The following is a 21,573-nucleotide window of genomic DNA, read 5'->3' on the forward strand; positions in this document are numbered from 1 at the left end:
CCTGCCAGCCAAAGATCAGATAAATGTCTTTTGAGGCAGAAAAATCTTCGGTTAATGCTAATGTCTTGTTGGCTGTGCTAAGAGAGTGCCACAGTCTTTTCTTTTGTAAATAATGAACATTCTTACAATTTCCGTAGCAATAGGAGGTTTTAAGCCAACCTTCCCCTTGGACTGTTTTCAAACAACAATTTAACATTCTCGAGCGCCTTGTATTTTAAAAAGAAAAGAAAAAAATATATATACGGAGAACCAATGTCTTCTGAAGATAAGGCAGCACTGTTATTAATCCCACTATAGGATATGTTTGTTCATTTCTAAGTCTTTTGTCACTGATAAATATGTTGTTCGTAGAGAGAATTTTTTCCCCCACCGGATGTAGTTTTCCCATAAACTGGAAGAACGAAAGGAAAGCTTATAAGGATGGGGCATCTCCAGCCCTGTTTTCCTTAAAAAGCTCTGAAAGAGAATTCAAAAGGTGATGATAGGCAGTTATAAACCAAGGGGGAAAAAATCAACCCAACCCCATCACACTTTTCACCTTGTTGTTTGAAAATATCTGTTCTGTCCACAGCTCCACTGAAAATGGGGACGGCGTAAACCATCATTTGTGTCTTTTAAAGTCCATCCCCATTGATCTCAATGGGATCTTGTTTCCATCGGTAAGCATCTATGGGATTGCAGTATCAGACCACCAAAATTAAATTTCAACCTCTGGATAATTCAGATTGTTCTGTGTTTTTTGGTTTAAGTTTTCCAAGTTCACGAAGAGTCTTTTTAATTCTCCTCGCTCTATGTCAAGAAGCAATCACCAATTTGTAGAAGCAATGAATGTTCCTTCCGTTTGGTTTTGTTTCTAGGGGGTGGGGGTGGGGAGGGAAATAATAATATTTTTTTGGTGTGTCCTTGGCTGCGTTTCTTTTTTTTTTTTCTACCACAGATTAAATGTTAAACTTTTTGTGTGTCTACAATGAGAATTTATGAATGGACCATGAGAATTTATGAATGGACCATGAGAATTTATGAATGGAAATAAAATTCACTGTGTGTTTTTCACTGGGCATATACCTCATGGTACATTGCACAGACGTGTAAGTTGTAAGTTGCACTGCAACATTATAAAAGGAACATATTGCTCTTTTTTCAAAGATATTAACTTATTTAAAAAATATATAGAGACTGTATATTATTGAAAAAGGACATTTATTCTTCCTAAATTGAAAAGTAACTTTTGTTTTGGGAAAAGTTGTAAAACTTCAGTTGTACATTGGACTTCAATAAACGGAATTCTCTGCATTTCAAAGATTCGTCTTTCCTTCCTTAGCACTTTAGGTCCTTGAAGAAGGAAATGGAAGTTTCGTTTCGTTGAGGACTACCTCCAGTAGTCCTCAATTTATGACAACCAAGACCAGAATTTCTGTTACTAAAGAAGACAGTTGTTAAGTGAGCCATGCCCAATTTTACAACCTGTTTTGCCATGGTTGATGAACAAATCATTACAGTTCTTAAGTGAATCCAGGGGTGGGTTCTACTTACCTTTACTACCAGTTCGGAGCAGGGCCGCACACTCTTCTGTGCATGCGCAGAAGCATTTTGATGACGTCGGGGTTGGTGGGCAGAGCCTCCCGCCGGTTTTACTACCAGTTCTGTAGAACCGGTGCGAAGCAGGGGCAACCCACCACTGAGTGAATCATATAGTCACTGGATGAGAAATGAAGAAACATGCTCTTGGAAAGCAGCCCCCCACCGTCTTTAATAGCCCATAGCAGATGTCAGCACTTAAGAGATAAAGAAATAGCTAGCTCTATTCATAAGCAAATTCCCTGCAGCAACATCTAAATGAAGGTAGGATTAGCCCTCAACCACAATAGGAATTGCCCAACACAAGCCTTCATTGCATCAGCCCAAACTTCAATCAAACCTAGCTCAGACAAACTCCTAGGATTTGTACATGGCCCCATGGGAGTCTGACAACAGCCAATAGAACACATATTCTTGCACAGGAACAGGAAGCTCAAGTGCAAAGCCTAAGAGAAGGTATAAATACCCCCCACTCGCAACTCCATGTGGTCAGCTGCACCAGAACCACCTATGTGGTTCTGCTTCACCATTAAACCATCTTTCCAATCAGCCTCCATGTTTCCAGTGCCTTTTTCCCGGCTTGGAACTGAACCAGGTGGATATTTCTTCCCACAGAAGAACCCTTCTGGCTATCATTTACATACCAACTGAAAAGTAAGACCATGATTTTAGGGTGGACTTGTTCCCAGATATGTAATCAGTGGTGGGATTCAGCCGGTTCGCACCACTTCAGGAGAACCGGTTGTTAACTTTCTGAGCAGTTTGGCAAACTGGTTGTTGGAAGAAATCATTAGGGCAGAGAACCGGTTGTTAAATTACTTGAATCCCACCACTGAGTAGGAGTGAGGGTAAGAGAGGGAGGAAGAGAGGAGGAGAAGGAGAAAGGAAGAGGAAGTAGGGAGGAGAAGAAGAGGAGGGGAAGAGAAAGTAAGAAGGAAAGAAAAGAGAGAAGTGGTAGGTTTGAGGAGAAAGATGGCTGTACAATAAAAAAAGATGAAATGGAAGAAAGGCAACCCCGAACAAATATAAAGATATTAAGGGCCAAATTTATATATATTTTAATTGTTTTTTAATATTTGTATTTCATGTTAATTCTGGCTGTACACCGCCCTGAGTCCTCAGGGAGAAGGGTGGTATATAAATTGGAAGGAAGGAAGGAAGGAAGGAAGGAAGGAAGGAAGGAAGGAAGGAAGGAAGGAAGGAAGGAAGGAAGGAAGGAAGGAATAAATAAATAAATAAATAAATAAAATAAAGAATGAATTGTTTAAAGAATAAAAGAGAAGAAATATGAATAAATGGCAAAAATTAGAATTTAAGGGCAAATGAAGATGTTGTTTATGTAAGTAAGCATAGAAATATTGAGACATGATAAAAAAGGGGGGGGGGAGATTTTGGCAAAAACTGTAATTGAGTAAAATGTATTTGAATTTGATTAATTGTATAAGATAAGATATGGCCAATACTCTGTTCAAAAAAGATGTGGGTGAATGGGGGGGGGCAATAAAACTTTCTTTAAAAAAAAAAAACTCCTATTCACATACCAGGGACTAGAACCTTATTTTAGCCCAGTATATTTCAATCTGGGCAACTTTTAAGAGACGTGGACTCCAACTCCCAGAATTCCCCACCTCCCAGTGCTGGCTAGGAATTCTGGGAGTTGGAGTCCACACATTTCTTAAATTTGCCAAAGGCTGTAAAAAACGGTTTTAAAGCCTCCTCACAGCAGTTGAAAAACCATGCTCCTGGGGGATCATGGGAGCTGTAGTCCCGCGCGGGAAACTCTTCCGCGAAAAAAAAAAAAAAAACCAACACCGGGTGACGTCCCTCCGACGCCACTTCTCCGCTCCGCCAATCCTAGGCCAGCTTTCCTGTAGCTCCGCCCTCTTCCGGGTTGGGCGCTTCCCCACGCGAAGAGGTGGAGCCAAAATGGCGGCCAAGGTGAGTGGCTGCGTCGCGCCTCTCCGGTCTCCAATTCCGGCGACTTTCGAGGCTGCTAGAAACCCCCCTTTTTTCCCCCTTTCCTTCCTTCGTTTCGGGATCCACGACGGGGCCTCCCAGCGTTAAGGGGAGCCCTTTCCTGCTTTTCAACTGAAAACAGTGGCTCTAGGTTGCAAAGGGTGCCTCTGAGCATGTGCAGAATTCCCTTGTCCTGCGGGGTCATTGAGTCAGCCAGCTGCGCCCCTTTCTGAGCTTTCGCACTTCTCTCCCCGCCAGCCACGAAACTGGAACTTTGCCCTGCAAAAAAGAGGCCCCCAAAGGGGAGGAGGGGGTGGAAAAGGCGAGTGGACCTCTGAGCATGTGCAGAGGGATTTGTCCTATTTGCCCTGCTGCAGTCATCGCCCCTTCTCTGAATGTGGGGGTGTGAAAGAAATAAGAGTTGCAGGGCAATGGATGAGGAAGGGTGGGCAAAGCTGGTTCCTTTGCATCTCTTCCCAAGCTTGGCTCCATTGTTTTGGGCGTTCCTGAAGATCCTGGGCAACGGAGCATGTGCAGAATGCCCTTCCATTGTGAAATCCCACTGATGCTGCCTCCAGATGTAACCCAACATCCTTGGGATGTTTCTGAGATTCCTGGCCAAACTGGACTCCCTAATAGATTAGAATTCTTTTATTGCCCAAGTGTGATTGGACACACAAGGAATTTGTCTTTGGTGCATATGCTCTCAGTGTACATAAGGAGAATAAAATGCATTCATCAAGAATAAAAAGATACAACACTTAGTGATAGTCAAGGTTACTAAACAGCTATCAAATCGTACTAGGAAACAAATAAAAACAATATAATGGAAAGTTACAAATAAAAACAATATAATGGAAAGATACAAATAGAAACAATATAATGGAAAGATACAAGTGACATGGTTATAGTAATAAGTGGGAAGAGATAGATACCGGTAAGGAAGAGAAGAATAATAGTAATACAGTCTTATTTGACAGTGTTGTGGGAATTAGTTGTTAAGCAGAGTGATGGCATTCAGGAAAAAACTGTCCTTGTGTCTAGTTGTTCTGTTGTGCAGTGCCCTATAGCATCTTTTTGAGGGTAGAAGTATATATATGTATGATTGATATATATATATTCTTACTTCTTCGTAGGATTTATGTGTGTTTTTCCTCTAGCCAGGTTTTTCCTACGTAACCAAGGTTTTTCTGCAGCCCTAGTTAGATGGCTAACGAGCCAGAAATAGATCTATATAAGTCTCTCACCTGGCAGCAAGAACTTGCTGGATGCCAGAAAGAAAAAAGCCCAGAATCGAGTGGATGTGATTCTACTGAGCTAATAGAATTCTTTATTGGCCAAGTGTGATTGGACACACAAAGAATTTCTCTCCAGTGCATAAGCTCTCAGTGTACATAAAAGCTACAAGTGATAAATCATGAACAATTAGTGATAGTCATAGGATACTAACTAAGTAATCAACATAAATCATACTAGGAAACTAAATAAAACAATAAAAATCATAAAGATACAAGCAATATGGTTATAGTCATAAGTGGGAGGAGGTGGGTGATAGGAACAATGAGAAGATTAATAGTAATAGTAATGCAGACTTAGTGAATAGTATGACAGTGTTGAGGGAATTATTTGTTTAGCAGAATGATGGCATTCGGGAAAAAGCTGTTCTTGTGTCTAGTTATTCTGGTGTGCAGTGCTCTATAGCGTTGTTTTGAGGTTGAAACAGTTTATGCCCAGGATGCGAGGGGTCTGTAAATATTTTCCCCGCCCTCTTTTTGACTTGTGCAATATCCAGGTCCTCCATGGAAGGCAGGTTGGTAGCAATTGTTTTTTCTGCAGTTTTAATTATCCTCTGAAGTCTGTGTCTGTCTTGTTGGGTTGCAGAGCCAAACCAGAGAGTTGTAGAGGTGCAGATGACAGACTCAGTAATTCCTCTGTAGAACTCTTATGAGCAGCTCTTTGGGCAGTCTGAGCTTTTAGCATATCCTTCACCCGCTTGGTGCTTTCCAGATTATACATCCCATCTTCCCCAACCTGATACTGTTGACCATGGGAGTTGCAGTGAAGCATGGCTGGGAGACACCAGGTTGGGAGATGTTGTGAGGCTAGCAAAACCATATTGACGCTGGAAACCCCTTCCACCAGGTTTTTTTCAACGTTGGCTACTTGAAGTGTGCGACTTCAACTCCCAGGAAATCCCCAGCTGTGAAATTGTGTATAGTGAGCATTTAAAAAAAACAAGTGCAGAATTTGCTGTTCAAGCATTCACATCCGTGTTCATCAGGGTGGATTTGATTTAAATCGAGTTGATTTAAATCACAATTTAAATCATGATTTAAATCACTAGTAAAAAGGCTTGATTTAAATCAACTCGATTTAAATCATAATTTTTAAAGAGCAACTGTCATCTCTGCTACTCCTTTGACCCGCTGTTGACTCACCGATAGTCCCAGTGTTGCAGAATATACAGCCTCATGCTACATAACTAAGCTCCATTTCATGCTGAATAAACTAAATTATTTATGTATCTTAAATAGAAAACTATCTTACGATAGATTATTACCCCAAATGTTTTTTATTAAAATAAATTTGATAAAAATAAAAAAAATCCGATTTAAATAAAAAAAAATCTGATTTTTTTAAAAAAAAATCATTGATTTTTATCCACCCTGGTGTTCATATCATTTCTTTCAACAAAAACAATTGGCTTTTGCAATATCTAATTTTTTTCTCCAGTCTCTTCAATGTATTCGGTATAGCCCAAATAGTGAAGGGACTACCATAGTACCATTGTACCAGATTGGGGAAAGTTGCTTTTAAAATTTAGAATTCAGTCTATTTTGTGGATCACTTGCACCAGATACTTTGTGTAGAATGTAAAATGAGACCATAAGACTACGGTATAAAAAGTACAATTTGGTCTTGGACTCTTCAGAGTTTAAACGTTTGATGTGACCTCTCACAACCATTGTGATATTGATGATAGAACACACAATCCCCAAATATCTGTGTTAATTAGCACCTTGTCATTCTAGGCGCTTTTTCCTGCAGCTTTTCTCTAGCTCTGTCTCTGTTTTGACAAGCCTGGGGCTAAGGGAATCTCTTAAGAATTCGTATTTTATTATGTAGAAAGGCAGTGGTTGCTGCTCATCAAGGAAAGGTTATAACCATGTGTCAAACTAGAGCCCTATTCTGCTGATTTGTTTTAAAACTCAAAATTAGCATTGGGCATTCTTGAATCAATATTCCACAGGTTCCTGTTTTCAGTGATAAGGTGTTTTCAAGATGCCATCCTGTGTTTTGAATCTTCTAGCTCAGGGGTGTCAAACTCAATTTCATTGAGGGCCACATCAGGGTTGTGTTTGAACTTGGGGGGCGTGGCCAGGGTAGGCGTGGCCAGCTCGATTCACTCATGTTGGGGGCACCTGTGGCGGCCCAAGCGTTCCTGAACTCCGTCCTTCGCTGTTTCCAGGATGGCCCCATGGGCCAGATCTAAGTACCCCGCGAGCTGGATCCAGCACCTGGGCCTTGAGTTTGACACCCTGTTTTAGGTATTTTCCTTTTGAATCTTTTCTCAAACATGCAGTTTACCAGATTATTTGTTTAAAATGTCTGTACTGATGTCTGACAGGACATCATATACATTTCAGATGTACAAACTTTTTTTTTTCCCTGGTAAACGATGCATCCCCTTTGTTAATCACTTGGTTTTGTGCCAGCAGTAGCAAAAAACAAAAAAGAATCAGAATCAGAAACTTATTTAAATGTGTATCAGTCCCAGTGCTTGTTACAAATGCTTCTAGTGCTTTTGTGGAATCTAGAATGGAATAGAATAACAGAGTTGGAAGGGATCTTGGAGGTCTTCTAGTCCAACCCCTGCTTAGGCAGGAAACCCAACACCACTTCAGCTCAGGGAGCCTGGTTTAGCTCAACAGACAGAAGCACTGTAATTTAAGACCAGCTGTCTGCAATTAAAGTAAGATCGAATCTCGCCAGGCTCAAGGTTGACTCAGCCTTCCATCCTTTCTAAGGTAGGTGAAATGAGGACCCAGGGGGCAATAAGCTGACTTTGTATAAATATACAAAAGTATGAAGGCTATTGCTTAACGCATTGTAAGCCGCCCTTGGTTATCCAATATCTTAAAAACTTCCAGTGTTGGAACATTCATAACTTCTGCACGCAAGTTTTTCCACTGTATGAGGGACGGGGTGGCTCAGTGGCTAAGACGCTGTTGTATCTGGATTCCTGGAGGACAATTCCTATTATTTTACCAAGTGATCTGTTTTTGCAAGTCCTAAAGACCAAAAGGGACGCAGTGGCTCAGGGGCTAAGATGCTGAGCTTGTTGATCGAAAGGTCGGCAGTTCAGCCGTTCGAATCCCTAGCGCTGCGGAACGGGGTGAGCTCCCGTTACTTGTCCCAGCTTCTGCCAACCTAGCAGTTCGAAAGCACGTAAAAAATGCAAGAAGAAAAATAGGGGCCACCTTTGGTGGGAAGGGAACAGCATTCTGTGCGCCTTTGGTGTTTAGTCAAACCGGCCACATGACCATAGAGAAGTCTTCGGACAGCGCTGGCTCTTCGGCTTTGAAACAGAGATGAGCACCGCCCCCTAGAGTCGGGAACGACTAGCACATATGTGCAAGGGGAACCTTTACCTAAGATGTTGGACTGGTCCTGCAGAGACCCAAAACCTGAATTTAGAAACACCCCCCCCAGGTGATTGTGGGCTCACTTCGACCTACCTCACTGGAGTATTGTGGGAAACAGGATTATAGGACCACCAAGCATGTTGCCTTAATCTCATATAAGAAAGCAGGATATTAAGCCTAGCAAGTAAATAAATAATGCCTTCATATATTGTCGCATTTCTCCAGCCTAGAAAGAGACCTTCACCTTAAATCCAATGTATGGTCCTTCCTGTCCTTTCCTGTACCTTCTTTCTTTCTTTCTTTCTTTCTTTCTTTCTTTCTTTCTTTCTTTCTTTCTTTCTTTCTTTCTTTCTTTCTTTCTTCCTTCCTTCCTTCCTTCCTTCCTTCCTTCCTTCCTTCCTTCCTTCCTTCCTTCCTCTTCCCTCTTTTTCCTTCTTTTTCCTTTCACAGCTAATCACCCCAGTGCATATCCAATCCACTCGTGCTATTTTACATTTGTAGTTTGACTTTTGTTTTTTAAACTCCCCCCCTCCCATCCAGTTTGCCTCATAAATCAGCTTCCTAGCCTGCTAATCATGAATAAACCAGCATTTGAGTGGCAAGAGTGGCCTAGAGGTGAAGACACTCACTAGGTTGAGAATTCAATCCTAGGCAGCGGCAGATGCATCTCTTATCGAGGTGCAAAGAGAAAATATCTGCTGTGAACTCCACGTAGGCATCAGGAAGGGCATCCGGCCAGTAAATGCTCGGCTCCACTCCATCGCCCCAACTCCACCCGAAAACAAGGGATTAAAGGGTCATTGTTTAAAAATGGATAAACCAGCATTCGCAGTTTAAAGAGAGATGTGGGCGTAACAGTTTTCTTGATGTTAAAATGAATGTTGAGGAACAAAAGCTACTTTCCTGGAGGTATTGAATTTGTTTCTTAATTTCTCTTGGCTTCTGCTTGTGACAGCAGGTCACCAAATGGGCAGCTCTTCCCACAGTCCTAGCATGGACTTCTACTCATGCACTTGACGCAGCCGAAGGAGAACAGAAATCTCGCCAGATTAGAGCACATCAGGTGAGATTCGTAAGATCATTATGGGTTTCGTGTTGTGTAGCGAAGCTTTTCCTGCGAAGATTACAATTGCCAATTAGGTATTTGGCAGCGTGTCAAAGAAGATAAAGGTGGGTGTTTACTAGCCTTATCTGAAGGACTGTGGCAGACTTCTGTTGGACTATTTATCAACTCTTGGTGATTCAGCATGTGCTGTGAATGAAAGGAATTCACAGCCGTTAAAATAAAAGGGGATTTCGGGACTAATTGTGTGCTATTTACTATATCAGGAAGCCTAGGTCAGAACAAGCCCATGGTCACCATCTGCCCCTTTTTTGCAGCTTCCCATTTACAGCGCCCCACCTCTGGAATCACGTTACGTTGACGAAAAACCCGGCCGGCTGCAAACCAGGATTTCATCCGTAAGAAAGACAACAAGTCATTACCTAAAGAACTGCAAGGTGAGAACACAAGCAGGCTTCTTGATTTAGGTACAGAAATAATACATTTCAAAAGATTCAGTCACAACCCTGTTGGAGAAGGAGTGGGGGGGGAAGCATGTTGGAAATCAAAACAGCCTGTGAGATGCAGATGTCAGGGTTCCGACAGATGCTCTAATTAAATCATGAGCCTTGAGCCAAAATAAAGAAATCCAATTATTTATTAGGAGCTTCATGTCGGCACGTTCCAAGTGAAGCCAACTCTGACCCCACGTAATTTATGGCCCAGACTTGACCCTGTTTCCCCCCACCCCCCAGGGTGTGTCATCAGTCACATTCGCCAACGGAGCAATTTCGCGGGTTGTAGAGATCACTCCCCTCCGGCTGCTGTGGGTAACCCTGGGAGACAGCCTTGAGAGAGATGTCTGGAATGTGCTTTTGTTTTTGTCTGCCGTGCTGTTTTGCCGTTTTCCCATCCCCCTTACCTATGGCAACTTGAGAGCAGGCCAGGGATGCTTTGCAAGTTGACAGCAAATTAAATATCTCTTGACCACAACTCTTAACAAGTCTGTTGGGTTTTTGCACTTAAGATGTTTCTCCCTTGTGAGTGGAGACGTTCTCAAATAAGTCATTTCCCTATTTTTTTTTCTGTGCCTATCATTTTGTCCTCTAAATTATCGTGAAAATCCTGAGCTTGTTGGATAATGACATCTGGTAGGGTGAACCCAAAATTGTGTTTAATATAAAATTCTTACCTTGCAAACTGTAGTTCTATGGATATAGAGAAGAGATTCTGATTGGTAGTTGAATTAGTAGTTGAAGGAGAGAGATAATAACTGTCAATAACATCCTTGACATGGATTGCAATTCTGTATATTCCGATAGCTGAATTGGATACCCAGTTATGAGGCCACTGCTGTACCCATGTAGAAGTTTTGTATATAATTACACAGATTGTGTGCATATGTTTACTTTTCTGTCATGTTATACCCTAAATAAACAAAACCTCGCAAGCTGTGATGAAAACTGAAATTGTCCTGCAGATGCATAGCAAGAAAGAGAGAGAGGGGCTGTGTGTATATTGTTCGCTGCCATATGGTCATTCTTAATTGCTGAGAACTTGGATCGTAATACAAATAAATCTTAATAAGCAATGCATAGGCATAGGCACACTGCATATATATGGACTCTTGATGTCCAAAACAATAGGGGAAATTCTTACCAGTTCTTTGGCTGTTTTGTGTTTGGATTTCGTAAGTCTTTGACTTTGTGCCCTGGAAATTCAGAGAATTGTAATCTCAAGATATCTGCATTAAGTGACGTGATAAACCCCATTCTGTCCATGAATACCTGGGGGGGCGACAAGGGGGAGCAGTGATTTGTGTGGGTGCGTGTCAGTGTCATCCCATAAAAGCTGCCAGTTGAATCACACCACAAGAACAAAAGGGCAGCCTTACCGTGAAGGTAATTTCTCATTACTTTGTCATCCCATATATGCATCGCTTTCTAATTGCAGTTCACATACACTGGGATGGTTTACATATTGCATATTACATAAAAACAAAGAGTATTTTTTTTCCCAGCCGTCTCTCCTTTCTGTGAAGCTGCCTTCATATCTGCCAGTGGGATTTAAAAAAAAAAAAACCCCCACAATGATTTAAAAAACAAACAATGATTTTTGTTTTTGTTTCTACAGGATGCTTACCTCTTCGTCAAAAGTGGAGTCACGACTTCCCTCCAGTTTGGAAAAGGTGGATGTGTCAGTAGAGCACTTTGCACCTTTCTTGTGTTTTGTGTACCTGTAAGGCAGCCCAAACAAAAAGCACACCCATAAGTAGAGGTAGTCCTTGACTTACGACCACAGTCGAGCCCCAGATTTCTGTTGCTAAACGAGACATTGGTTAACTTGAGTTTTGCTCCATTTTACGACCTTTCTTGCCACAGTTTTTAAGTGAATCACTGCAGTGTGTCAGGGTTCAAGTAATACACCCATAGCAAATAAAACTCCGAGGCAGGTAGATTCCTCAAAGAATAGCTTTATTAGGTATATCATATGGGCACATATCTGGTGGAAACCGACTCTGAAGGTTCCCGCGGTTTTCACCTAATTAAAAGTAAAGATTTTCCCATCAACCCCAATCAGTCAGTCACATGGTCCAATCATGGCACTGTCTTGTTGCCTGGTGACCTCACTCCTCCTCCCTCCGGCCAGGTGTGAGAATGTCCTTGGTTCCCAAGAGAAACTATTTTGTTTTGACTACAAAACCACAGCGATCTCTAATCCCCCCCCACTTCCCTATCCCTCAGCTCCAGTGTGGCCAAGATGGCTTCGGTCAGGTCATCTTCAGGGTTGACACAGTTGTTAAGTTGGTAACATGGTTGTTAAGTGAATCTGGCTTCTCCATTGACTCTGCTCGTCAGAAAGTTGCAAAAAAATGATGACTGCAACTATTATATCATAAATATGTGCCAGTTGCCAACTGCCCCAGTTTTGATCATGTGATCATGGGGAATGCTGCAACAGTCATAAGTGAAAAACAGTCATAAGTCACTTATTTCAGTGCTGTTGTAACTTCGAACAATCACGGAATGAATGGTTGTAAGTAGTGGTGAAATTCAGATTTTTTTTACTACCGGTTCTGTGGGTGTGGCTTGGTGGGAGTGGTGTGGCTTGGTGGGTATGGCAGGGGAAGGATACTACAAAATCCCCACTCCTGGGGGAAGGAAATTGCAAAATCTCCATTCCCACCCCACTCTGGGGCCAGCCAGAGGTGGTATTTCCCAGTTCTCCAAACTGCTCAAAATTTCTGCTACCGGTTCTCCAGAACCTGCTGAATTTCACCCCTGGTTGTAAGTCTAGGATTACCTGTGCTAGCTTTAATTTTATCATAAGGATACGTTAACAGACTCTTGCAAGCCTGAAAGTACAATTTTCCAGCCGTCTCCTTTACTCCTGAGAAAGTAGGGAGGATCCTTTCTGAGCTGCTTGCCCTGCCCATATTCCTTTTGTGGGCTCAGCTGCCTCTTATCTGCCCGTTATGTAGTCTGTAGTCTTCTTTCTGATCTCCCAAGGCCATTCCTACATATGACTACAACTTCTGAAAATAACCAATGAGATAAAGAGAAGTTGTGCAAGAAATAACCAAAATTGTCTTGCTTATCTTAAAGATGCGTATGTTTACCTGAAGAATCCTCCCCCAGAATTTCTCCCTAAAGTTGGTGTGATCACAGTTTCAGGATTGACCGGAATAGTCCTAGCCAGAAAAGGTAAGATAATGCTCATTGTTACAACACTACAATTATGGGGAAGGAAACTACTCCAGATGATCAGAAAAACTGTAGTTACTTATTAAAGTGATCTCTGTTGCTGTGCTGAATTTATTCTTAACCTACAGCCAGTATCTGCAAGGGTGTGGTTAACAATAGTCAAGATGGCAATGGTGAAAGTGTGATGGTAGCTTTGCCGTCTATGTGACGGACATAAAAAAACGGGCAGAACATGGATCACACCAAGGACCCAGATTGTGGGGGCAATAAGCTGACTTTGTATAAATATACAAAAGTATGAAGGCTATTGCTTAACGCACTGTAAGCCGCCCTGAGTCTCTGGAGAAGAGCGGCATATAAATTAAAAAGCAAAAAAAAAAAAAAAGCACACTATCACGACTCCATCTTGGCTTTTTTTGACTGCGCTGTGGGGATACCCCACTCCAGGTTAAATTAATCTTTTTACCTACAGCTTTTGAAGCTGCAGCTGTGGACAAGAGGAAAAGATGCAGCTACTTGAAAGAGTTGCCAGCAAATTTTAGAGGTGCAACCCCTTGCTTCAAAAATACCATTGTACTTCTGCATCTTAAGCACTGCACGGCTGCTGAATCTTGAGCGAACTGAATAGGCTCCGTTAGTTCTCAAGTAGTGTTGACTTGGTTAGTTTTTGGTGGCTGAGCCTGATGTGCAAACCTAGACAACTTGTTCTGACCCAGCCTTCACAAGTACTGTATTTTTCGGACTATAAAATGCACTTTTTTGTCTCCCAAAAGGGGGTGAAAATGTCTGTGCGTCTTATAGACTGAATATTGCCAAAGACCCACTCACCCACCAGCTGTTTTTTGGCCTCTGTACGCCCCGTTTTTTTTTTTTCTGCCTTTTTCAGGCCTTTTTTGACCCATTTTCAGAGCTTTTTTCAGCCTCTTTGAGGCTTTGTGGCCCATTTTTTAGGCTTTTTTGGTCCGTTTTTGAGGCTTTTTTTTGGACTGTTTTGAGACCTTTTTTGGCCTGTTTACAAGGCTTTTTTTTTTTGGCCCATTTTGGGGGCTTTTTTCAGCCCGTTTTTGAGGCTTTTTTGGCCCATTTTTTGGCCAGAAAAAAGCCTCGAAAACAAGCCAAAAAAAGGGCTCAAAACAGGCTGAAAAAAGCCTGGAAAATGGGCCAAAAACACCTCAAAAACGAGCTGGAAAAAGCCCCCAAAATGGGCCAAAAAAAGCCTCAAAAAAGGGCCGAAAAAAGGGCCGAAAATGGGGCGTGTGAAGGCCAAACACTTTTTTTTGTTGTTTTCCTCTTCTAAATTTAGGTGCATTTTATAGTCAGGTGCATCTTATAGTCCGAAAAATACAGTAACGGTAAGTCGATTACTCGTGAGTAAAACAACCTCCTTTTTAATAACAGGGCAGTAACAGTCTTTTATTCATGTGGATAAACAAAAACTCAAATGTACGTAATCCCAACAAACCTGGGTTTGGCCAAGGAATATGAATTGCTTGTTGTGTACTAGAAACGAATGCTTGTCTACGACAACTGGCCCCTCCCAAACCCTTCCTACTTATTTTCCAGCCAGGGAGGGGATGGCTAGGGTCTACATCTGCTTTTCTCTGAGGGCCGGCTTATTGCTTTCCGTTGGTCTCCTCTCCTCTCTGAGCATATGCACATCTGGGATGGGCCCCATCTGTTCCTCCCCCTCACTTAGCTCAGGCCCTGAAGACATCTGCCTCTCCACCTGGGGGAGGACGGAAGGCCCAGGCTTCTGGTGCTGTTTCCTTATCAGAGCCTTCCAAAGATTCCTAAACTGGCCCAGGCCCTCCCTCAACCTCCTCCTCATCTGACTCGGCAGCTAACTCTGCTGGCAGCCGATGGGACACAACAGAACTTGGCCAGTGTGAGGGTCAGTTTACTCTAGGAAAGCAAATCAATTATGTAACAAAATAAGTGATTTATCAGGAAACTGGTCTTGAAACTTCATGTTAGTGGTGCTCTGTGTATTCTCAGTTGAGCTTTGTTTCTTACAGGATCTCGATTCAAGAAAATCGCGTATCCCTTGTGCCTTGGCTCACTAGGTATATCTCTTTGCTACCCAGCACAGTCGGTGATTGTTGCTAAGGTAAGTTCCTTTTAAAGTTCATATTTAGGGATATATATATATATATATATATATACATACATACATACATACATACATACATATACATACATACATACACCATATTTTTCGGAGTAAAAAGGGGGTGAAAATCTGGGTGAGGCTTATACTCCAAATGTAGGCCCGTCCAGCTTCTCAAACGGAGGTTTCAGAGGCTGAAAAAAGCTCTGAAACGGAGCTTCAGAAAAAAAGCCTCCAAACAGAGTTTCAGAAGTTTCAGAGGCAGAAAAAAAAACAAAAAAAAAAAAGCAAGGCACAGAGCTCACAACCAAGGAACCTGTTGCTAAAATTCACCTCTCGGAACAGCTGATTGGGGGTATTCCGGGAGGCGATCCACCTGCCAATCAGCTTGTTTCTTATTTTCCTCCCCAAAAACTAACGTGCGTCTTATACTCCGGTGCATCTTATATTCTGAAAAATACGGTATATAAACATTTTATTTCAGTTTAAGAGTGTTGCTGCCGGTTGACTTTTTTTTTTTAAACTCCAGGGGCCAAATTTCAAATAAACTGCCATTCAGAATTAGGAGGATTTTCTTCCACTCTCCGAATTGTCCTATTCATTAAAAAATAAAATAAAATCACCACCTTGTGTCTGTTGCTCAATTGAATAACACATTTCACGTTAAACCAGGTTACAGGTAGCAAAGTTTATGCTGCGACTCATAAAATGTATACAACTGTAGGATCACTCTGGACCAAAAAATCTTCCACAGAAGTTGCCCAGGAAAAAGATACTGAGGTATGTCCTTTTCCAAGAAGCTTTTTAAATAGCAAAAGTTTTGATAAGTTTTAAAATATCAACATTTTGCATCTGTTTAAATGATAACATTAACTGCATCTCTACATTGCCCATTGTAAAGAGGCCCTAAGGTGGAGTTTTAATGTTAGTTACCTATACATGGAGTCCCTGATGCTTCTGAATTTGGTGGTTTGCTTACAGATGTTTCATTACCCAACTAACCTGATAAGCAATAAAATTATATCCTAAACCTTGGCAACTTTAAGATGCGTGGGCTTCAACTCCTAGAATTAAATTAGGGACTCAGTAAAGATTTTTTAAAAGTTGCCTGTTTCATAGTTGGCTGCCAATTCTTTCTTACCACAAGTGACCAGATATGAAGCTGCTTTAAAATCTGGCCCAAGTCCATTGTCTTTATCTCTATTTGTATTTTATATTAAGGGAAAATAAATATTTAATAAAATGCATATTACAAAAATTAAAATCTGGCCCAGGCCTTTCTCGTGCTGGCAATCGATGACTTCTAATAAGAATTCTGTGCTAGAGATAAAAGCAGAAATATTTTGGCCAATGCTTTTATTAAAATCGATCCATTTTTGGAAGTCACACTGTTTAATTAGAATAGACTGCTCAACCAAGATATCCTTCTGGATATTCCGTAATTCCGTCTCTTTTTCAAGTGCAGGAAGCTTCACGAGTCAGTCATAGCCTCCCAAAAGCTCAGGAGGCCTCAGTAGAATCGGAGGACAAGGCAGAAAGATCAGAGGAACCGACCCAGAGAGAGAGGCCAGATGTGCACCAAGATTATGAGACTTCGATGGGCGAAACGAAGGCGCCAAATGTCAGAACAGGTGAGAAGTTCTAATTGCCACCACAGATTTTTCTCAACTCTGGATCTGCAAGTCCCAAATTGGAGGATTGTTCACACAGGTTTTGGGTGGTTGTTTAAACATCTGTGGAAGGCAGCTGGTTAGTGTAGGCCGATGATGGTGAACCTCTGGCACGTGTGCCAGAGGTAGCATGCAGCGCCCTCTCTGATGGCATGCGAGCCGTCGCTCCTGTTCAGCTCTGCTGCGCATACGCACACGCCTCCCATCAGCCAGCTGGTCTTCGGGTCACTGCCATGCATGCGTGGGGGCCGTGCGCGCATGCGGGGGAAGGTGGGACACATGCGGGGGCACAACTGCATGCAATGGGGAGCGGGGGAGCTGTGCATGCCTGCGCAGGAAGGCAGGCACATGCAGGGGGCGTGCACTTATGCATGGGGGGGCGGGGTGCATGCACAGGGGCTGCACATGCATTGCATCTTAGGGGTTCGGTCGTGCACATGCGCATTCGCAAGCACGTGCATGCGCTTTGGGCACTCGGTCTGGAAAAGGTTAGCCATTACTGGTGTAGGCTTATCTTGTCAACCAGTAGAAATTGAAATGCCAACAAGAGGAAAGGTAGGATAGGAATTGATGAATGAATGAATGAATATTGTGCTTGACTTACAACCAGAATTTCCATTGCTAAGCACAAGGGGGTTATTAAGTGAGCATTGCCCAATTTTTATGACTTCTTTCGCCACGGTTGTTAAGCGAATCGCTGCTGTTCTTAAGTGAATCGTGTAACTGTTCAGCAAACCTGGCTTCCCTCATCATTGGCTTTGTGAGAAGCCCTCTGGGAAAGTCTCAAATGGTGATCAAAAACCCCAAGATGCTGCGACCATCGTAAATACAGGATGGTTTGCCAATCACCTGAATTTTGATTCCCTGACTGTGGAGATGCTATGATGGTCATAGAAGTGAGGATCGGTCATAGAGGTGAGGACTGGTCATAAGGTACTTTATTCAGTGCCACTGTAATTTCAAATGGTTGTAAATGGAGGACCCCCTGTAAGTAAATAAACCTCAGCAGCCCCTCTCTCCCTCATTCCACACACGCCTATCCTAACATCTTTTATCAGAGTTTCTTTAAAAAATTAAATCCACAAGCACACACAGGTAACTGATACAGCTGGATTCATTAACTTCTTTATATACATAATACCAAATGACATAAATTTTACAATACCAATTGTTGATTCTTCAACATGGTAGAAGTTACAGGCAGAACACAAGGCAGGAGAGAACAGTTAGTTTCATTTCAGCAGAGCAGACAGCATGCACAGACTGCTTAGTTTCAGTTTCAGTTCTCTGCACAGACTCAGAAGCTGTAGACTAAGGCACGTCTTGGCTCCAGTCTGTCTCAGTTCCCAATTGGCTGACTTAGTTGCTATGCCTATTCATTGGCTGACCTTGTTACCATGTCTCCATTCAGTCCCCATTGGCTGATCTATTCCAGTCCGTGAATATTCATACTCTGACATCTTCGTGTATTTTTGGCAGATGTATTGAAGGCGCCCAAGTTTAAAGCAGATGCAAGCCTCATGGACTATGGGCAGGCCAGCCCGGAAGATGCAGATCTGTATAGTAAAAGAAGCTAATACCCTCCAGTTTTTCTCATGGGACTTTAAAAACAGGTTGGAAGCCCTGTGCTATTTGCTCACGGTCTGCATGGTGATAACGGAGTCAGGTAGCTTCTTAACTCTTGTTCTCTTGCCAATTTTCTCGTGCAATCCTTAAAATCTTTTTTCTACTCGTTAGTGCCACGTCGTATTTTTAACCGGTTGAAAGCATAATTGGTCTCTGGGTGTAAAAAGCCCAAGAAGCTTCTCAAGAGAGATCCTCGCTGCCGAATTAGTGAATAGTGTAAATAACAAAAGGATACCACACTGCTTCTAATCAAAAGCTGCAGCAATAATAATAATAACAACAACAACAACAACAATAATAATAATAATAATAATAATATGATAATAATATAGAGAATTTAAACCACATTTTGTTTTGCATTTCTTTCTAATCCCTGGGCTAATCAAAAACTGTGGCTGTTTTACTAATCTGCAGAAAGATGAGGACCAGGGATGTTTAAGTTTGTAGAATTGATGGTGCAACTTTCAATCCAAAGAGCCTTGGTAGTACAGTGGTTTAATGCACCCTGTTATGAACACAGCTGCCTGCAATTACTGCAGGTTCGAATCTTACCAGGCTCAAGGTTGACTCAGCCTTCCATCCTTTCTAAGGTAGGTTAAATGAGGACCCAGTTTGTGGGGGCAATAAGCTGACTTTGTATAAATATACAAGAATATGAAGGCTATTGCTTAACGCATTGTAAGCCGCCCTGAGTCTCCGGAGAAGGGCGGCATATAAATCAAATTTAAAAAAAAAATCCATAAAAGATAAAAAGATATAGTTCTGTGCGAATGACTTTAATGAGTATAAGCACACCGCTATGTTTCCCACACATATTATTGCGCATCCTGTGTGCAATATCAAAAGCCTGGAGACTAAAACATATGAAGAATGGCTGCAGGATTTGGGCTTGGCTAGTCTAAAGAAAAGAAGAATTAGGGGCGACATGATAGCAGTATTCCAGTATTTGAGGAGCTGCCACAAAGAAGAGGGGACCCATTTATTCTCCAAAGCACCAGAAGGCAGGACAAGAAACAATAGTTGGAAATTGATCAAAGAGAGAAGCAACCTGGAATTAAAAGAGAACTGTCCTAACAGTGACGACAATTAACCAGTGGAACAGCTTGCCTCCAGAAATCGTGAGCGCTCCATCACTAGAGGTTTGTAAGAAGAGATTAGACCAGTGATGGCTAACCTTTTTTCCATCGCGTGCCAGGAGTGGGGGGGGGGAGCCTCTCTAGGAGTCTCTGGAGGCTGAGGAAAGCAAAAAACATCACTTCCTGTCCCACCGGGAGTTGGGAAATGGGCCGTTTCAGGCCTCAGGAGGGCCTCCGAGGGAGTGGGAAAGGCTGTTTTTGCCCTCCCCAGATGCACAGAGAGGATCTGGAGCCAGGTGAGAAAGAAAAATGGGCCTTCCCCACCCACTCCCAGGCCCTTCGGAGGCAGGAAACAGACTGTTTCCCTACTTCTGGTGGGCCCAGAAGGCCCGAAAATCAGCTGGCCGGCGTGCACATACACACCAGAGCTGAGCTGGCGTGCCCACTGATAAGGCATACGGTTGTGTTGTGACCTAGGCCCAAGTAGGTATTATCAGACGCAATCAGTTCTAAACAAACAGATTTTATTAGAACAGCTGAGAATTAACTCATTCTCAGCGTAGTCCAAACTAAGTATGAAGGCTATTGCTTAACACATTGTAAGCCGCCCTGAGACTCCGGAGAAGGGCGGCATATAAATCAAATTAAAAAAAAAACTAATTCAAAACAAATTCTTCATAACACAATTCTTCAGCCTTATCACCAACCTTGGTAACCTGCCAAAGGCTTTTCTTGGCAAAAGTTCAGAAGCATAAGATGCCGACAAGAAATAAATGCAGCAAGACAAGAAACAAATCTATCAACGTTGTTTTCTGACACAGAGCCCAAGAGCCGTTGCTGGTCTTTTAAGCCTTATGGGAAGGGCCAATCATCTCTTGGCCTTACTCCCGAGTCGTCCTCTTTGCTTTAGCTGCTCTTGCCTTCTGGCAGCTCTTCTCATGCGTGCAGTAGGAACAGGCTTCTCCTGTTCCTCTACCTCTCTGCTGTCAGCCTCTGGAGGCTCCGGAGTCCGCATATCACTCCCCGATGGCCCTGGCCCCATCTCTGCCTCTGACGCAGAGCCCTCATCTGGGCCTTCCCCAGCCTTCAGGACTGGCCCATGTTCTTCCTCAGCCTCCTCACTGTCTGACTCCGCTGCCAGCTCCGCAGGCTGCCGGTGGACCACAACAATTTGTCCTACCTCCACTTATTAAAACAATCTAAGCGTTTTAGCAATCCATGGAATGTCTTAATGAAAGCGGTTATGTCGGCCTGACAGATTAAGTTAGACAGGCCAGTAAACATTCTGGCATGTTTCTACTCCTCCTCCGATTCACACATGGCTTTTCATCCGGCACTGCTATACTTTAGAGAGACCCAACATCTCTAACCTGTAGAAAGCCTTGACTACAAGTGTAGATGTTAATGAACTTCTGACTTTAGTCAAGGAGCCCTCAACAACCAAGAGAGTTGGTTGTGCCAATGTACCGTGTTTCCCCGAAAATAAGATCCTGTTTTATTTTATTTTTTTGAACCCTGAAATAAGTGCTTGGCCTTATTTTCAGGGAGGTCTTATTATTTTGGGGCGCGTGGAGAGAGATGGGTCTCCTCTTGCTCTTACCTGATTTCCAACTCTGTCTCCCTAACCCTAACCAGAGTAAATGGTGGGGACTGTCTGCGTATGTGGTTAAATATTTTCGGGGGACGGCTTATTTTCAGGGAAACACGGTATGTACCATACTTTTCGGAGTATAAGACGTACTCCCCCCCCCCACGTAAAATTGGGTCAAAATGTCTGTGCGTCTTATACAGTGAATGTTGCCGAAGCCCCGCCCACCTGCCGGCCTCCACCCTTTGGCCATTTTTGGCTTCTGTGCATCGCGTTTTTGGCCTCCGCACATCGTGTTTTCAGCCAATTCCGGGTGGTGGGGATCGCTACTGTTGCTGCCGATCCTCGCCGCCTGGAACCGGCCGAAAATGCGACGCACGGAGGCCAAAAACGGTGCATGCGGAGGCCAAAAACACGACTCACGGAGACAGCGATGGGCGGTGGCGATCCCTGCAGCCTGGAACAGCTGATTAGCGATATTCCAAGAGGCCAATCCAACCACCAATCAGCTGTTCGTGCTGAATCAGGCTGCGATAATGTGCTGAAGCTGACCAGGCTGTTTGCTGCAAGGATGCTAGCC

General features: G+C 42.8%; 1 protein-coding gene across 2 annotated transcripts; it reads left to right on the forward strand.

The window, feature by feature from the left end:
• Positions 1-3,458: 3,458 nt before the first annotated feature.
• APOOL (apolipoprotein O like) lies at positions 3,459-19,082 on the forward strand. Of its 2 annotated transcripts, none has more exons than XM_034424023.3 (9): positions 3,459-3,516; positions 9,136-9,243; positions 9,561-9,680; positions 11,356-11,410; positions 12,828-12,926; positions 14,942-15,033; positions 15,706-15,813; positions 16,499-16,664; positions 18,183-19,082. In XM_034424023.3, the coding sequence occupies exons 1-9, from the start codon at positions 3,505-3,507 to the stop codon at positions 18,278-18,280; spliced, it is 858 nt and encodes a 285-aa protein (XP_034279914.1). In that variant the 5' UTR covers positions 3,459-3,504; the 3' UTR covers positions 18,281-19,082. The 2 variants fall into 2 exon arrangements, with proteins under 2 accessions (XP_034279914.1, XP_034279915.1); XM_034424024.3 differs by having other exon boundaries at positions 3,467-3,516; positions 9,139-9,243.
• The last annotated feature ends 2,491 nt before the right edge of the window (positions 19,083-21,573 follow it).

The sequence above is a fragment of the Pantherophis guttatus genome, chromosome 12, assembly GCF_059756535.1.
Source record: "Pantherophis guttatus breed Tessera chromosome 12, ASM5975653v1, whole genome shotgun sequence".
Classification (NCBI taxonomy): Eukaryota; Metazoa; Chordata; class Lepidosauria; order Squamata; family Colubridae; genus Pantherophis; species Pantherophis guttatus.